The sequence below is a fragment of the Myotis daubentonii genome (genome assembly GCF_963259705.1).
Source record: "Myotis daubentonii chromosome 1 unlocalized genomic scaffold, mMyoDau2.1 SUPER_1_unloc_1, whole genome shotgun sequence".
NCBI classification, from domain to species: Eukaryota; Metazoa; Chordata; class Mammalia; order Chiroptera; family Vespertilionidae; genus Myotis; species Myotis daubentonii.
In genome coordinates this window covers 217,477-237,025 of record NW_026775446.1, presented here as the reverse complement: position 1 = coordinate 237,025, position 19,549 = coordinate 217,477, and the positions used below count along the sequence as shown (strand labels likewise).

Sequence of the window (19,549 nt, the reverse complement as noted above, 5' to 3'; positions counted from 1 at the left end):
CCGAGCAGGAATCATAAGCGCCTCCCAAGGGCGCATCCGAAGTTTTGGAAACGGACATTGGCGCAGTGGTCACTCAGAGGCAGGAGGCCGAGATGGAGATGGAAACCGCCCTGGAGGCCAAGGAAAGGCTGGAAAAGGTGAAGGGCGGGGTCTGACCACAGCGATGAGATGGAGGAGGCTCCTCCTGAGAGAAGGGTCAGGAGGAAAACCTCCATCTGGGACTGACTTCCGCCCGCTCAGCAGGAGCCCAGGGGCCCAGCGCTGCTGAGGGCGCAGCAGACCCGCTGCAGGTCCTCTCCCCAAACCACGCCGGGGCCTTCGGGCCTTGGGCTCTGACAGGGAAGCGAGGGTGGATGGTGGGAGACATGCTTCTTTCCCAGGGGGCTGAGGGCCGGCTCACTCCCCATTTTTTCCCCGAAAGTTCCTTTTGACCGGCACTCCCCCAAAAAGATGGCCACGGGAGATGGTTGCAAGGTGGCTGCTGTCTACCAGATGTCCAGACCTGGACTTGGTCTCTGACGGGGGATGGGGGGGGGCGGGAGGGGAGGAGAAAGAGAGAGAGGGAGGGAGAGAGAGAGAGAGAGAGAGAGAGAGAGAGAGAGAGAGAGAGACAACCAGATGGCCCTGCCCGGACTTGGTCTACAGTGGGGAAGTGGGCTCACTGGGCCAAATGGGAGTTCCATTTTTCCTTTTTCGATGGAAATTCTATACTGTTTTCCATAATGTCTGCACCAGTTTGCCTTGCTAATGGACCAAATGAACTGATGAACAAAAATAGACCCAGAGACATGGAAGCATGAACAGACCATGGATGGAACTTCAGAGTGGAAGTGGGGAGGGTGGGTGGGAAGAGATCAACCAGTGAACTTGTTTGCATACATGCCTTACCCATGGACACAGACAATGGGGTAGTGAGTGCCTGGGGAGGGAATGGGAGCCAGTGGGACAGGATAATATGTAGAAAAGGGGGAACTAGGTAATACTTTCAACAATAAAGATTAGGAGAGAGAGAGAGAGAGAGAGAGAGAGAGAGAGAGAGAGAGACAGAGAGACAGAGAGACAGAGAGACAGAGAGAGACAGAGAGAAACCTCCAATTCACTATCTTGGCATCCAGTCCCTGCCTTGCTCTCTCCCACCTCCATGTCACGCCTCACCTTCTCTCCTAAACTTCAAATGCACAAATGTAACTGCAAATGGTTTTTCTCATGAGCATTTGAGGTCTTGCTCCCCCACAGTTTTCATCAGTTTGGCTCCAAAAACCTTATAAAATATTCTCTACACATTAGGACACTTCTTATACTAAAATATTGTCTTTTCTTCATTTACAACATACATTCATACACGTGTTTTCTCCGTGTGGAGTGGGAAGTTCACATAATTATTAAAAACCTGCTACCTGGGCAGGATGAGTTAGTTCTAAAGAATTCGCACCCTTTGTAATGGGCACTGATGCACCAACCACTGAGCCCCACCAGTCAGGGATCCATGTGTAAATGATGGAAATTCCCACACTTTGAGGGGCTGGGAAAAGAGGGCTTTTGCACATGAACAGCAGGAAGTTGAGTGAAATCTGTGGTTTGGGGAGGCAGCTGTGTGCTTGTGGCAGGGACTGCAGATTAGAGACTGACGCTGTAGGCACAGTGTCCAGCCCAGCCTCCCCTGCCTCCTCACATGTAGAGGTTCGAGTTTCTATAGGGGCAGGAATTCAATGTGGGGAACCAGCTAGAATTGTACGATGTAGTCATCCTGCTCTGTTCACCGTGATTGTTTATTCTGATTGGAGAAGGACCTTCTAGCCTGGCTGGCAGCCACACTGGGACCTGGGAGCTCACCTGGAAGTGCAGCCCCTCCTCCCCATTTGGAGCTGCCAATCATCCTGGAGATGAACAACTTTCATGCAGGAACCAGCCCACCAGCCCTTGAAGGTCCCAGCCCTCTGCTCCCTGTCACCTGCCCCTTTGGCTACTTCCCACGTAATCTTCTACCCTTTCACTCAGTATAAGCAGCTGGTTTATGGGGCTGCAGAGCAGGTTTGTGTGGGTGACCTGCTGCTCCCCCATATTGCCCACAGTATTGGAATGAATGCCCATATATGATTCACCCCTCCTTCTGCCGATTTGGATCAAGGAGTGACAGGCAGCAGGGACCATGCATTCTAGGATTCCTTATTCGTGTGTGGAAGATGTGATAGAGGACAACAGCAAGGATAATCTTTCAGTCTCAAAATAAAAGCATCATCCAATGCAAATGCTTATTCCCAAACGCCAGAGAGGTGACATGGTCCACGGCGGTGGAAGGAGATCTAGAGGAAGCCCCATCCACATGCCTCTGGGGGAGCACCCCTGGGTCCTCTTCAAAACCCCAGGAAGGAGGACTCTCAATCCTGGAAGCTGCCCCCAAAGCAATTGGGTCAGGGTGACGGGTCTCAGGAAAGGAGGGAGGGAGGGGGGTCAGGACGGGACCCCTTGTGGCCAGCATCCTTGAGTCCTTTCCCATATGGGTCGCCACTAGGATGACAAGGTCAGACATGCAGCCCAGGGTCCCAGCTGCACCTTATATGCAGACTCCATGCAAATGGGGCTCTCCTTCTGCACATAATAGGGGGCCTTTTCCCGGCATGTTGGGGAGACACCCAGAACCCAAGGGCCTGAGACAGGACGCCAGCGGGTCCATAATGGATTTGGTGCCAAGCTGCGTTTTCCTCCTGATCATTTCTCAAGGTCATTCTCAGGAGTTGGGAGCGCTGAGACCTGTGCCTGTGCCTGTTGGTGCTTCCATGTGATTCTCAGTCCACCTTGTGTCTCTGTGTTTGCAGGTGTCCAGTGTGAGGTGCAGCTGGTGGAGTCTGGGGGAGGCCTGGTGCAGCCTGGGGGGTCTCTGAGACTCTCCTGTGCAGCCTCTGGATCCACCTTCAGTAGCTACTGGATGAACTGGGTCCGCCAGGCTCCAGGGAAGGGGCTGGAGTGGGTCGCACTCATTAGTAGTGATGGTAGCACATACTACGCCAACTCTGTGAAGGGCCGCTTCACCATCTCCAGGGACAATGCCAAGAACTCGCTCTATCTGCAAATGAACAGCCTGAAAGCCGAGGACACAGCTGTGTATTACTGTGCGAGAGACACAGTGAGGGGAAGTCAGTGTGAGCCTAGACACAAAACTCCCTGAGGAGACAGCAGGGCTGGGCTGCAGGGGGCCCCCAGGACACCAGGGGGCGCTCAGGACCCACAGCACAGAGAGCAGAACCAGGAGCAGGGGCAGAGGGACATGGGGCGGGAGGGGCCTTCCTGTTGGGCCCAGGGATTTCCTCTCAAGCTCTCAGCTGCCTCCAGGGATGGCTCCTGCTCTTTCTCTGAGGCTCCCATTTCCTGCTTTCTCTCTGCAGACCCCAGAGGAGGGGGTAGCACTGCTGCTGGCAGAGGACATGTGGGCAGTGATGGGGACTCTCCTCACCACGTGTCTGTATTTCCTGCTTTTCTTTCTCCACAGAGACCATCCTCAGTGCTCTCATCAGCCTGTAGTTGGAACCCTTTCCACCAATAGAGACCCCAGTACAGCCCAGGCCCCTGGGTGCTGAGATCGGGGTCTGACCCACATGCCCACCTGTCCCCATAGGGCCTTCCTTCTGACATGCCCACAGTAAATAAAACAGGTGCACGTGCCGTGGACAGTGGAAGCTGGGTGGACCCATCACAATGGTGCAAAGGGCCCTTGAGGGCTGCTCTCTGGTCACCTCCCTTGTACAAGTGCCAGGACTTGCTATTTCTGGTGCCACAGGAAATGACCTCAGCTCTCTCCCCATAGGTGTCACAACAGCACTGATGTGAGATGACAGCAGTGTGCGTATCCCGTGTCATGCAGTTTCATAGGGACATTTAACGAAGTTCATTGGAAATCATCTCATTTCAACAAGCAACTGACTTGGGAAATCTCTTGGTGAAAGAGACAGCTTTACAGTTTTGCAATCTTTTTTACTTAAAATAATGGGCTAAAGTTTGACATTTCAAAATGACATTGTTGGATCCTTTGTAGATCAGTCCTTTGAGGACTCAGACGGGATAAATAACCCAGGTAGAGGCTGCTTGTGGGGCATGTATGAAGAAGCAACCAGCACAGCTAGGGTTCAGGATCTGGAGAAGGGGCTGACACACAAATGAAAGCACTAGACAAGAAATTTGAATTTAGAAAATTATGGGGGAGCCAGTTGGAAACTTCCTTTTAGCAGAGAAGCTCACTGAAGCCCTGGACATGTTAGCTTTTATTCAACGTAGATACACATGTTTGTCCTCAGTTAACCATGGCAATCCGGTAGCAGACAGACTATCTTTAAGGTCAGTAAACATTAGTAAAGATTTACTTTGAGGCTCTTAGGTCCGGATAGTGCTTTGAGCCACCACTATCTTGACAGTACAATCGGTGCATAGCTTTAGCCCTTGCTAAAGCTCAAGGTTCATCAGTCTTCCGAGCTCCTTGTTGCACTTCATGATAGTGTTTGACAATGGAAAGCTTCCTGCAGGCATGTTAATCTATCACAGCATTTTTCCAGCCTCCATGTCATAGGTGCTGGAATGACTAAACCTTCACCACACTCACGTCTGCAGGACAGAGGAGACCTCCAGCAATTCCCTCCTTGTTCCTTTGATGGGTTTCCAGGAGCTATGAGAACCCACTGTGTCTGGAAAGCTTAAAAATCCAAGAGGAAGGAACACTTCCAAACTATTTTATTAGTCCAGCATTATCCTTATTCCAAAACAGGGTGATACTACTAAGCAAGAGAATTACAGGCCAATATCCCTGATGAACATAGACGCTAAAATCTTCAATAAAATATTAGCAAATTGGATCCAGCAATATATTTAAAAGATAATACACCATGACCAAATGGGATTCATCCCAGGGATGTAAAGCTGGTACTATATGCACAAATCTATAAATGTGATACATCACATAAACAAAAAGAAAGACAGAAATAACATGACCATACCTATAGATTCAGAAAAAGCATTCGACAAAACCCAACACCCACTTTTGATAAATATTCTAAGCAAAGTGGAAGAAGAGGGCTCATATCTCAATACAATAAATGACATATATGACAGACCTACAGCCAGAATCATACTCATTAAGCAAAAACAAAAACCAATTCCCCTATGAAACCCAACAAAACAGAAATACCTACTTTCACCTCTCTTATTCAACATAGTATTGGAAGTCCTAGCCACAGCAATCAGACAAGAATAAAAGGCATCTAAAATGAAAAGGAGGCAGTAAAACTCTTATTATTCATAGATGACATGATATTGTACACAGAAAACCTAAAAGATTCCACAAAACACACAGCTAGATTTAATAAAGGAATTCAGCAATATAGAAGGATACAAAAATAACACCCAGAAATCAATGGTACGTTTATACACCAATAATGAATTCTCAGAAAGGGAAACCAAACCAACAATCCCATTTACCATTGCATCAAAAAAAAATATATGATACTTAAGAATAAACTTAACCAAGCAGGTAAAAGACTTATACTCCAACAAATACAGGATGTTGAATAAAGAGGTAGAGGAAGATATAAACAAGTGGAAAAATATACCGTGATCATGGATTTTTAGAATTAACATCATTAAAATGTCCATATTACCGCCAAAACCGGTTTCGCTCGGTGAATAGAGTGTTGGCCTGCGTACTGAAGGGTCGCAGGTTCGATTCCTGTCAAGGGCATATACCTTGGTTGCAGGCACATCCCCAGTGGGAGGTGTGCAGGAGGCAGCTTGTCGATGTTTCTCTCTCATCAATGTTTCTAACTCTCTATCCCTTTCCCTTCCTCTCTGCAAAAAATCAATAAAAATACATTTTTTAAAAAATGTCCATATTACCCAAAGAACTCTACAAATTCAATGTAATCCCTATTAAAATTGCAACAGCATATTTCACAGATCTACAACAAATACTCCAAAAATTTATACGGAACCAAAAAAGACCCCAATTAGCCACAGCAATCTTGAGAAAGAAGAACAAAGGTGATTGGATCACAATACCAGATATTGAATTACATTCCAAAGCCATAGAAATCAAAACAGCCTGGAACTGGCACAGAACAGGCACATACATCAATGGAACACAACAGAGAAACCAGAAATCTACCCAAGAAATAATGCTCAATTAATATTTGACAAAGGAAGCAAGAGCATACAATGGAGTCACAACAGTCCCTTCAATAAATATTGTTGAAAAAATTAGACAGATAAACATGCAAAAAAACAAAACCATACACAAACATGCACCATACACAGGAGTAAACTCAAAATGGTTAAAAGACCTAAATGTGAGTAGGGAAACCATAAAAATCCTACAAGAAACCAGAGGCAGCAAAATCTCAGACATCTCTCATAGCAATGTGTTTACAGATACATCTCCCAGGACAAAGGAAACTAAGGAGAAAACAAACAAATGGGAAAACATCAAAATAAAAAGTGTCTGCACAACAAAAGAAACCATCAACAAAATGAAAAGTGAGCCCACAGTAGGGGAGGACATATTTGGCAAGGATCCATGTGATAAAGGGTTTATATCCAAAATGTATAAGAAACCCTTACAACTTAACCAAAGGAAGACAAACAATCCAATTTAAAAAATGGGCAGAGGACTTAAATACACACTTAACCAAAGGGAGCATACGGATGGCCAAGACACATAGGAAAAATGCTCAAAGTCACCTACCATCAGAAATATGCTAATTAAAAGGACAATGAGGTATCAGCTCACACCTGTCAGAATGGCTGCCGCCAACAAATCAACAAATGACAAGTGCTGGGGAGGATGTGGAGCAAAGGGAACCTTCCTACTCTGCTGGGGGAAGCAGGCTGGTGTAGCCATGATAGAACACAGTATGGAGTTTCTTCAAAAAATTAAACATGGAACTGCCATTTGACCCAGTGATCCCACTTCTGGGGATATATGCGAAGGGACCCCAAACACCAATCAGAAACAATGGATGCACCCCTATCTTCAGAGCCGCACAATTTGCAATAGCTAAGACTCGAAACAGCCCAAATACCCTTGAGTAGCTGAGTGGATAAAAAAGCTGTGGTATATTTATGCCACGGAATACTATGCAGCAGTAAAAGAGAAGGATCTCTTACCCTTTGGGACAGCATGGAGGGACCTGGAGAGTATCATGGTAAGTGAATAAGCCAGTCAGAGAAAGACAAGTACCACAGGTTCTCACTCATATGTGTAGCCTAATTAACAAAACAAACTGATGAAGAGAATGGATCCAAAGACCTAGAAGCATGGAGCAAACTGGGAAATGTCAGAGGGAAATCATGGTCGGGTGGGAGAGTGGGAAGAGGTCAACCCACAAACTCGTATGCATATGTGCATCATCCAGGGACACAGACAATAGGATAGTGAAGACCTGGGTACCCGGGGCCAGGCTAGAAGGTGTCAATGGGGGATGAAGGGAGCATGTGTAATGCCTTCAACAATAAAGGTATAATTTAAAGAAAAAAGAATTAGGACTTGGACCCTCAGTCTCCCACTGAACATGGTCCCTGTGTCACCCATCTTCTCTCAGGTGGGGTCAAGACCTCAGCTATGAAATACTCTGCCTCATGAATATGCAAAAGAGAGGAGGTAGACCAGGTTAAATATGGGTAAGTCTGTGCCCTGAGGGCATCACTCAGAGCCACACCCTCCCTACAGAAGTGCTCATAGCACAGACCTCAGCATGGACTGGACCTGGAGAGCCCTTGTACTGGTGGCCATGGCAACAGGTAAGGGGCTCCTGTCCTGGGTTAAGGAGGATCTAGGGAGAATCAAGGGGGATGCCACTCACTCCTGTCTCCTCCCCACAGGTGTTCACTCCCAGGTGCAGCTGGTGCAGTCTGGGGCTGAGGTGAGGAAGCCTGGGGCCTCCGTGAAGGTCTCTTGCAAGGCTTCTGGATACACCTTCACCAGCTACTACATCCACTGGGTGAGACAGGCCCCAGGACAGGGGCTTGAGTGGATGGGGTGGGTTTACCCTAGCAATGGCAACACAGGCTACGCACAGAAGTTCCAAGGCAGAGTCTCTATGACCAGAGACACGTCCATGAGCACTGTCTACATGGAGCTCAGCAGTCTGAGAGCTGATGACACGGCCGTGTATTACTGTGCAAGAGACACAGTGAGGGGAAGTCAGTGTGAGCCCAGACACTAACCTCCCTGAGGAGACAGCAGGGCTGAGCTGCAGGGAGCATCCATGACAAGCAGAGGGCGCTCAGGACCAGCACAGGGCCTTGACCAGGAGCAGGTGGAGAGTTGAGCAAAGATACCATTTCCTGCTCAAAGCAGTAACATAATGGAAACCACTAGATGGGTAGGACTATGGAAAAGGTCCTTAATCTAACCATGGCTTTTTCTGTCTGCAGATCAACTGATTAGACTGGTTTGGGCTCTGTTTAACTTTAGTGAGTTCCTCATTTTGTGCCATGCTTTGTGCTAGGTAATCATGAAATAATGATTCAGTCAACAAATGCCTATGAACTGCCTACTATGTGCCAGACATTGTTTTAGAGGCGAGGATAAAAGTGTGAATGATACAGAAGAGATTCCTGCTCTGAGGCTCAGCCACAGAGATCACAGAAAGCCCTGTCCTAGGTCTAGTTTTAGGGATTTTATTTGCGAACAAAAAGGGGGTTCTGTTGTAAATCTGACAAAACTCAGTGAATGACAGGACCCTCACAGGAGGCCTTGATCACACATCCTACCTGGGCAGTCCTGGGGGTGGGCACGCCCCAGGCCTATGACTTCTTTACTAAAAGGCTCATCTTTGCCTTAAGCACCCGGTCCATTGTTCCTGTGCATCTGGGTTAACACACCTTTGACATCAGCATGACCACCCTCAGGAGAGCACGTCTTGGCCATCTGTGTGTCCACTTTGGAGACTTACCTATGAGGCCCTTTGCCCATTTTCAATTGTGTTGTTGTCTTCCTTTTGTTAAGTTGTATAAGTTTCTATACATTTTGGAGATTAACCTATTATCAGACATACCCCTGCTGTTGCACATGGTAAGAGTTCTTTCTTTTTCACAGCTGCATAGCATTCCATGGTGTAGATGTACCATGGGTTGTTTTTTTTATATCAAATCATCTGCTGATGGGCACTTAGGCTGTTTCCAAGGCTTAGCTGTTGTAAATTGCACTTCTATGAGCATAGGGGTGCATGCATTCTCTCTGATGAGTGTCTTGGGTTTCTTAGGATGTATTCCTATATGTGGGATCACTGGATCAAATAGGAGTTCCATTTTTCATTTTTAGATGGAACTCCGTATCGTTTTTCATAATGGCTGCCCCACTCTGCATTGCTAATTGACCAAATAAACTGCTCAACAAAAATAGAACCAGAGACATTGAAGCATGAACAGATTATGGAACCTCAGAAGGAAGGCAGGGGAGGGTGGTTGGGAAGAAATCAACCTATGAGCTTGTCTTCATAGATATCTTACCCATGCACACAGACAATGGGGTGGTGAGGGCTTGTGGAGGGAATGGGAGTGAGAGGGAAGAGGATAATGGGGAGAAGGGGGACCTATGCAATACTTTCAACAATAAAGATTAGAAAAATAGAGAGAAAGAGAGAGAGAGAGGAGCAAGAGATAGAGAGAGAACCTCCTGTTCACTATTCTGGCACCCAGTCCCCACCTTGCTCTCTCCCACCTCCATGTCATCCCTCACCTTCCCTCCTTAACTTCAAATGCACAAACACAGCTGCAAAAGATTATTATATGAAGCATTTGACATCTTACTCCCTAACAGTTCTCGTCAGTTTGGCTATAATAAAATCTCATAAACATTGTCTACATGTTGGACATTTCTTACCTCAACATGTTTTCTTTTCTTCATTTACTACATACGTTCATACACGTTTCTTCCCCGTGTGGAGAGGGAAGTGCACACAATTATTAAAAACCTGCTACCTGGACGGGATGCATTCAAATGAGTTCACAGGTGTTGGAGATGAGACAAGTTTGCTGTTGGTTGTCATGGACGTAAGTGTCCCATCTTTTTCCAGCCCAGCAGGTGTGACTGGGAGGTTGAGCATCAACCTATGAACCAGGAGGTCACGGTTTAATTCCTTGGTCAGGGGACATGCCCGGGTTGCAGTCTCCATCCCCACGGGTCTTGGGGCAGGAGCCAGCCAATCGGTGATTCTCATCATTGATGTTTCCAATGTTCCACTGGCCTCCTCTCTGGAGTCAAGGAAAGTGTATAAAAAGGAGAAGGAAGGAAAGGAAGCTTCCCCAGCTGTGCCATGTCCCCCTGTGACACTCTGGCAGGTTCCCCTGCTGGTGAACCACTTTGCAGTCATTGACATGAGAACCTGTAAGCCTGTGGAGGATATTTTTTGTGTGTGTGTGGGAAACAATTCACAGCATTCTATTCATTAATCCGTTTCATTCCTTAATGCACCATCTTATTCCTGGCACCATTAATACTACTGTCATTGTTTCCCTAGGAGAGGACATTGCATCTAAAAAATCTGAGTTGGATTTCCATTGATTCACTCTAACAGATTTTACCTTACCGAAAAGCAACCCCTAATCAGCTAAGATGGAGGTGGTATGGGTAAGGTGTTTCAGTGAAAAGGTGGGAGCACAGGTAGACCAACAAGCAAATTCAGTACGTGGCTTAACCCAGATGGCAGTGAGAGAGCACCAACACAGCCAAGGCCTTCGGGAGGGTAGCTAGAGGTACTCTGCCAGGTAGGTTAGTCTTCAGAATGGGAAACGTACAACCCTTTCCTATTATTCACTCAAACCCAAGCAGAGAATATGAAATAATGAATAACTAGAGGGTCGTGACTTTCTACAAAACAGAAAGGTGGAGAAAGCACACCATCGCCCAATAAGAGTGAGGTGGATGTCAGTGCAGGGAGAGGTTGGGCACCTTCTTTAAGTTTGTTTTTGGCGTTTTGGTCTGTGAGCAATCGAGATGGAGACGGAGGCTCTCCCAAAGGGGAACATCTGCAGGAACCAGAGCAGCTGAGCCCAACCATCTGTGGTGCCTTTAGACTTGCACATACCATGGCACACAAGGACTCTCCACGTGAATCAGCCACAAGCCACACCCATTGCACAGAAGGGTGTGATGATGGTCCACCGAGTACTGAGTGACGGGCCCAGGGGCCGAGGCTCCGATAAGGAATAAACTGAGACCAGAAGACAACTCAAATGTAACAGCCAGAGGAGAGGGTGATAACTGTGAACCAGAACAGGCTGCCCCCCTGGAGGTAAGCCTCATCGCCTGCCGCCCTCCCCATCGCTGCAGAACATGCCCTAGAGAATATTTTTAAGAGTTAATTTGAGCCAAATTTGATAACCAGAACAGGAATGGAGCTTTTTCTGTCCCAGGAATCAGGTGTCACCAAGTGCAAGAAAGACATCGGGGACCAGAGGATTTAAGCAAAAGCCTGGAGTGTTTATTACAAGCAGATTCAGGCTCCCCACACGGGTAGGGCTCACTAATGGGCTGCCCCTGAAGCCTGTGGTCTCGGGTGTTTATGTGCCACCAGCCTGCTCTGTGTCCACCCGTGTGCCCCCTGATTGGCCCCTCATTGTTCTTGCCCAGCAAGGGACCTGCACATCCCTGTTCCCTTGTGTGCGTTCACCTTACTGTCCCAGTCCCTCCCTCGTTTCCCAGGCCTCCTGCTCTGAGTCCAGAAACATTCTGTTATGTCTGCCTGGGTGGTCCCTGTGGTTGGCCTGCTCAGACTGCCCTGTCTGCCCTGCCTACCCTCCACCTGCCTTTGTTTCCCATGGACACTGCCCGGTCTGCCTGCCCATCAAGCTAAGTCTTCTCAAAGCCCCACCTTCTGGACGTGTGTCTGGGGTCCTGCAGGAACAAGAAGTTCATCTTCCTACAACACAAGGTCTCCTTACAAACACCAGAGTCACTGCTCAGCCCAGGCCCCTCCTCCCGCCTCTGCTGGCCTGGGATGGGCACTTCCCCCCTCTGTTTTCTCTGTTATTGGCAGATTTCCAGGGCAGTTGCTCTTCTCCCTTCTCATTCTGTTTGTTCAAAAGGAGTCACTGAGCAGAAGGGGCTGAAGCAAAATGGTGGCATAGGCAGCTCCAAATTCTTGTTCCTCCACAAAAACATCAAAAAACAAACCAAAACTATCAGAACAGGCATCTGTGGGACTCTCGAAAACAGTCAGAGACCCACAGCTACTGAGCGAACCCTGAATCATGTACATGCTACTCAGAAAGGGAAGGAGCCCCGGGTGTGGCTCAGGGGTTGAGCTTCGGCCCAGGAACCACGAGGTCACAGGATGGGTCACGGGGTTGGGGCTCGATCCCTAGGAAGGTGCAGGCAGGAGGCAGCCCATCCACGTTTTTCTCTCTTGAGGTTTCCATTTCTCCATCACTCTCCCCCTCCTCTCGCTCTTAAATCAATTTTTTTAAAAAACATATTTTTAAAAAGGAAGAGAGAAGTAAGGCTTCATGGAGTTTGATCTGCCCATGCCCCTCCCCTCCCCTGTGTGATTGCACTTTTCTTTTCTGTTTTATAAATGCAGCAACAGGCCTGTTTGTACGCCCACCAGCAAAGGACAGCAGTCTCCTGTCAAGTGGAGAAGATCAGGACCTTACGCAGCTGATTGGGGACCCACTGCCATGGGGAGACTCGCCGGGTTGCCTTCACGTGCTGGGTCTGTTCACCTGCCACGTCAGCAGGCGTTTCCAATGGGTCTCCTGCTCCTGGGCCTGCTTTTCTGATTCCTCATGATGCACAAGCTGCCGTTCCCGGTAGTTCATCCAGGCACTTTCCCACGAAGCAGAAGGTGTCATATTCCCTGTGGCCAGAGGCTGTGGTCCTCAGGTCTGACAGGAGCTTGGTAACTGGCTCTCCAACTCCAGGACCAACTCTGGAGCCTGTGTGTGGCTCCCCAGTTGGCTCTGTCAGGCCTCTTCATCCTGGAAGGCAGACTTACTCCTACATCCCCTTAGGAATTGCTTTCCATGTTCCCCCTTAACTTCAGCTTGGTTCTCAAAGAAAAACGCGGTCCTCCTGGCCTTCAATGGGGTCACAGGCCACAGATAAGCAGCCTCACTGACGGCAGCTCACAGATGCCACGTGATGAACAGCAACTCCACACCCTTCAGAGAGCGGCTGCTGGCTGCCCTCTCAGCTTTAGAGAAAACCAGGCAGAGACAGTGCTGGTCCCAGATTGCACTTTCCAAGAGGTGGGGGCCGCCTGCCCAGAGGAACAAGTGACCACAGTCCCAGGTTCCTGTGTCTGTCTGTCCTCACTGCCTGGGGCTGTGGGAGGATGGACAGAGGTAGTCGGTCTCCTCTGAGATGGGAGGTGCTCACCTGCCCCCACGAACAACTTGGTGCCTCAACTCTCTACCCAGGGTTTTGTTCCAAGAGCCATCATATTCCATGTTTAATCATTTTTTGTAATCATTTAATTTTTATTTGTATTATTTGTTTGATTTTTATACTTTTGTTTGTTTATCCTCACCCGAGGATATTTTTTCATTTGTTTTTAAGGAGAGTGAAAGAGAGACGGAGAGACAGAGAGGAACATGGATGTGAGAGAAACACATGGATTGATTGCCTCCTGCACCAGACCCAACCAAGGGAGGAGCCTGCAAGCAAGGTAAGTGCCTGTGACCAGAATCCAACCAGGGACCCATCATTCCATAGACCCACGCTCTATCCACTGAGCAAACCCAGCCAGGACTCCTTTTTTAAATAATGGAAAATCCCCCAATTTGAGAGGCTCTAAACAGGTCTTTTGCACAAGAATAGCAGGGAAGTTGAGTGAAAATGTGTGAGTTCAGGAGGCAGCTGTATGCTTGTGAGAGAGGCAGCAGGTTTGAGACAGAGGCTGTGGCCACAGCGTCCAGCCCAGCCTCTCCTGCCTCCTCAGATGTAGAGGTTTGAGTTTTGTGGAGGATCTGATTGTAGAAAATAACAAGGAGAATCTTACAGTCTCAAAATAAAAGCATCATCCAATGCACATTCTTATTCTCAAACACAGAAAGGCCACATGGCCAACGGCGGGTGGTGGAGAGTGAGAGGAAGCCCCATCCACGTGCCTCTGGGGAGCACCCCTGGGTCCTCATCAAAACCTCAAGGAAGGGGGAATCTCACTCCTGGAAGCTGCTCCCAAATGAATAGAGTCAGGGTGACGGGTCTCAGGAAAGGAGGGAGGGAAGGGGGTTAGGATGGGTCCCCCTGTGGCCAGCCTCCTTGAGTCCTTTCCCATCTGGGGTTGCCCCTAGGATGACAAGGTCAGGCATGCAGCCCAGGGTCCCAGCTGCACCTTATATGCAGACTCCATGCAAATGGGGCTCTCCTCCTGCTCATAAAAGGGGCCCTTGCCCGGCATGTTGGGGAGACACCCAGAGCCCAAGCACCTGAGACAGGACCCCAGCGGCTCCACCATGGACTTGGTGCCAAGCTGCGTTTTCCTCCTGATCATTTCTCAAGGTCATTCTCAGGAGTGGGGAGCGCTGAGACTTGTGCCTGTGTCTGTTGGTGTTTTCAGGTGATTCTCAGTCCACCTTGTGTCTCTGTGTTTGCAGGTGTTAAGTGTGCGGAGCAGCTGGTGGAGTCTGGGGGAGGCTTGGTGCAGCCTGCGGGGTCTCTGAGACTCTCCTGTTCAGCCTCTGGATTCACCTTCAGCGACTATCCCATGAACTGGGTCCGCCAGGCTCCAGGGAAGGGGCTGGAGTGGGTTGCATACACTAGTTATGGTGATGGTAATCCCATATACTACGCCACGTCTGTGAAGGGCCGCTTCACCATCTCCAGAGACAACGCCAAGAACATGTTGTATCTGCAAATGAGCAGCCTGAGAGCCGAGGATTCGGCCGTGTATTACTGTGCAAGAGACACAGTGAGGGGAAGTCACTGTGAGCCCAGACACTAACCTCCCTGCAGGAAGATCTCTGACCACCAGGGAGCATTCAAGGTCACTGAACACAAGGCCCATCACAGCAGCAAGTGCAGTTGGAGGTCTGGGCTCGTTCCTGTGTGGCTTCCTCTTCATGTCACAGTTTCCGTCAGGGAACCTCTGGATCGTGGACGTCTGAATTTCTGAGTGAGAAAGTCTGTTGTAAAGAGAGAGAACTTTCTCCTGTGAACAAAAGGCAGAGAGTCTCTTTCATGCACACTTGGGCCATAATGAGTTTAACATCAAATCTTCTGACCCACGTCACCTGAATCTAACAAGAGGCTCTAATGACCCAAAAGTGCAGCTCCCCTGAATGCTGGACCGTGGGCCCCACATGTGTGTGAACCCAAAGCTGCAGAAGCAGGACCCACAGGGTGACAGTCCTTGTCTTTTCCTCATGCTCACAGCACCCAGACGAGTGGACACCATGCAGAAGCAGAGGCACAGCAGCTGGTGCAGATGTTCATGACACACACTCACCAAGAGGACGTGGGATGGTTATTATGCTCCTGATGGAAACCCCTGAGAAGCACAGGAAAGATCACTCAGCAATTCAGACCTGCTTGGATGGAGACTGGAAAGGAGACAGGTAAGGGCTTTTATTTTGGCGAGGTGGTGGGGGAGAGGGAGGAATTCTGTTTCCAGGGACTTGTGTGGTTTCAATCTCCCAATAACTTATACAAATAAAACTACACTCTCCTCCCTTGTGCCTGGCACTACTTTCCCTGTGTCCCCTGCAGTCCCAGGCCCAGGTGAGCTTTCTCATGAACCACCTCCTCCTCAAGGCCCTGCCACCAGCTGGGCAGCCACCACCGCCTCGCCCCTTTTGTCCCCTCTTGGTCCTCACGTTGCCATGGGCCAGAGCAGGACCAAGTGCTTCCAGAGACCTCAGTTCTCCCTCCAGGCAGCTGTCAGGCCCAGTTGGCAGCAGCAGAGAAAGGGACTGAGCAAGAGGGGGCGGAGCTGCTGGAAAAGCTCCAGCCCCCAGAGCCCAGGTCCATAGTGCCTGTGCACGGGGCTGGCCCAGCTGGTTGTCCTGCAGCTGGTGCTCCTGGACCCCGGGAACCTGGTGGCCTGGACCCCTGCGCCCTCCCCCTCTGGCCAATGCTGCTGGACTCCAGCCTGGCGGTGAAGGAGAGGCAGCGGTGTCTCAGGATTCCCATTGCTTTGGAGGCTTTGAGGTGTGAGAGGACATGGTGACTGCGGATCCCATGACCCAGGTCGCACTGTTCTCAGAGGGCAGCGCTGGTGGGTTCAGAGGCAGGGCCTCCATGGAGGAGAAAGAGCAGAACAGGAACCCTGTGAGAACGTGGCACACTCTGGGGAAGGTGTGTGAGCGCAGTGATGGCGCAGCGTCTGTGTCAGCACAGAGAGCATTTGGAGATGGTGGCACCGCGTTTGGGTGGGTTTCTCCAGGGGCCCTGGCTGCTGCAGGAGCATGTTTTCTGCGGGCGGTACCTGGGTTCCCCCAGAGCTACTGGAAGTGCTCGGGGGCAGCATGGCGCAGGCTGGAGGCCACATGCTGTCTCCTGGGGGTCCCTGGAGCGTGTCCTGTGGGAGCCGCTGGGGGCGGCGCAGTGTAGAACCAAAAGGACATGGTTTGGTACAAGAGCCGAGCAGGAATCATAAGCGCCTCCCAAGGGCTCCTCCGAACATTTGGAAACAGACACTGGCGCCGTGGTCACTCAGACGAGGAGGCCGAGATGGAGATGGAAACCGCCCTGGAGGCCGAGGAAAGACTGCAGAAGGCGAAGGGCAGGGTCTGCCCTCAGCGATGAGATGGAGGAGGCTCCTCCTGAGAGAAGGATCAGAAGGAAAATGTGCATCTGGGACTGACTTCCACCCGGTCACCAGGAGCCCAGAGGCCCAGCGCTGCTGAGGGCGCAGCAGACCCGCTGCAGGTCCTCTTCCTGAACCACCCAGGGGCCTTCGGGCCTCAGGCTCTGACAGGGAAGCAGGGGTGGATGGCAGGAGAAGTGTTCCTTTCCCAGGAGGCTGAGGGACTGCTCAGTCCCAATTTTTCCCCCCATAAAATTCGGGTTGACCTGCACTCCTCAAAAAGGGCGGCCGCGGGAGATTGTTGCAAGGTGGCTGCGGTCTACCAGATGTCCAGGCCCGGACTTGGTCTCTGGCGGGGAGGTGGGAGAGAGGAGAGAGAGAGAGAGAGAGAGAGAGAGAGAGAGAGAGAGAGAGACAACCAGATGGGCCTGCCCGGACTTGGTATGCGGTGGGGAAGTGGGATCACTGGGCCAAATGGGAGTTCCATTTTTCCTTTTTCGATGGAAATTCTATACTGTTTTCCATAATGGCTGCACCAGTTTGCCTTGTTAATGGACCAAATAAACTGATGAACAAAAATAGACCCAGAGACATGGAAGCATGAACAGACCATGGAACCTCAGAGTGGAGGGTGGGGAGGGTGGGTGGAAAGAGATCAACCAGTGAACTTGTTTGCATATATGCCTAACCCATGGACACAGACGATGGGGTGGTGAGGGCCTGGAGAGGGAATGGGAGCCAGTGGGGAGAGGATAATGGGGAGAAAAGGAGGAACTATGTAATACTTTCAACAATAAAGATTAGAAAAGAGAGAAAGAGAGAGAACATTCTTTTTTTTAATATATTTTATTGATTTTCCATAGAGAGGAAGGGAGAGGGATAGAGAGCAAGAAACATCGATGAGAGAGAAACATCGACCAGCTGCCTCCTGCACACCTCCTACTGGGGATGTGCCTGCAACCAAGGTACATGCCCCTGACCGGAATCGAACCTGGGACCCCTCAGTCTGCAGGCCAATGCTCCATCCCCTGAGCTAAACCGGTTTGGGGAGAGAGAACATTCTAACTATCCTGGCATCCAGTCCCTGCCTTGCTCTCTCCCACCTCCATGTCACGCCTCACCTTCCCTCCTTAACTTCAAATGCACAAATGTAGCTGCAAATGGTTTTTCTCATGAGCATTTGAGGTCTTGCTCCTCGACAGTTTTCATCAGTTTGGCTCCAAAAACCTTATAAAATATTCTCTACACATTAGGACACTTCTTATACTAAAATATTGTCGTTTCTTCCTTTACAACATACGTTCATACACATGTTTTCTCCATGTGGAGTGGGACGTTCACACAATTATTAAAAACCTGCTACCTGGGCAGGATGAGGTAGTTCTAAAGTGTTTACACCCTTTGGTGTGGGCACTGATGTGCCAACCACTGAGCCCTACCAGCCAGGGTCCATGTATAAATAATGAAAACTCCCCACTTTGTGGGGCTGGGAAAACAGGTTTTGGACATGAAGAGCAGGAAGTTGAGTGAAATCTGTGCCTGTCTGTCCTCACCTGGGGCTGTGGGAGGATGGACACAGGTGGCTGCTCTGCCTCTGAGAAAGGAGGTGCTCACCTTCCTCAATGCTCTACCCGGGACTTTGCTTCCAAGAGCCAACAAATTCCTTTTTTATCTTTTTTAATCCTCACCCAAGGATATTTTTCCATTGCTTTTCAGAGAGAGAGTGGAAGGGAGTGAGGGGAAGAGAGAGCCATTGATGTGAGAGAAGCACATCAATTGGTTGCCTACTGCACAAGCTCTGACCAGGGCAAGGGCCAGGGAGGAGCCTGCATCCCAGGTATGTGCCCTTGACCAGAATCAAACCCGAGACTTTGGTTCCCAGGGGTATCTTCTATCCATGGAGCAAAACTGGCCAGGACTAAAACTCCATTTTTAAATTTTAATTAATTAATTATCCAATATAATAAAGAGGTAATATGCAAATTAACCCTCACGCCCTCACAAGATGGCTGCCTACAATCAGGCCGACAGGGGAGTTAGTGAGGGTTGACCAAACGACTTAACAGCAGGCTGCGTGGGGTGACTAGGCCAGCAGGCAGGTTAGTGAGGGATAACCAAACAACTGAGCAGCAGGCTGCATGGTGCGAACAGGCTGGCAGGGGGAAAGTTTCTGACAACCAAGCCAGCAGGGGGCAGTTGGAGGTGACCAGGCCTGCAGAGAAGGGCAGTTAGGGGTGATCAGGCTAGCAGGGGGGCAGTTAGGAGCAACCAGGCCATCAGGGGAGGCAGTTAGAGATGATCAGGCTGGCACACAGAGGCAGTGAGGGGATATTAGACTGGCAGGGGGAGGCAGTTAGGGGTGAACAGGCAGGCTGGCAGGCAGGTGAGCAGTTACAAGCCAGCAGTCCAGAATTGTGAGAGGGAAGTCGGACTGCCTGTTTAGGCCTGATCCCTGGGATAGAGCCTAAACCAGAAGTCAGGAATCCCCCAAAAGATACAGGATTGGAGAGAGTGCAGGCTGGGCTGAAGGACACCCCCCCCATGCAATATTTCATACACCACGCCTCTAGCATTTAATAATTTTTTATTGTTGAAAGTGTCACAAATGTCCACTTTTTCCCCCCATTGACCTCAGTCAGCCCGCCAGCCCCCACCACCCACCAGGGATCAATTTTTAAATGATGGAAATTCTCCCACTTTGAAAGGATTAACACAGAGCTTTTACGCATGAACAACAGGGAAGTTGAGTGAAATTAGTAGTTTTGGGAGGCAGCTGTGCACTTGTGAGAGTGGCAGCAGGTTTGAGTCCGAGACTGCGGTCA

General features: G+C 49.6%; 1 gene segment (V, D, J or C); it reads left to right on the top strand.

Annotated features, from left to right (window-relative positions):
- Positions 1-14,379: 14,379 nt before the first annotated feature.
- LOC132225688 (immunoglobulin heavy variable 3-48-like) lies at positions 14,380-14,897 on the top strand (the record flags this gene model as incomplete). The annotated part of the segment is given in 2 exon segments: positions 14,380-14,482; positions 14,578-14,897. Coding segments are annotated over 2 exon segments (423 nt in total), but the record flags the coding sequence as incomplete, so codon positions are not given.
- Positions 14,898-19,549: the final 4,652 nt, after the last annotated feature.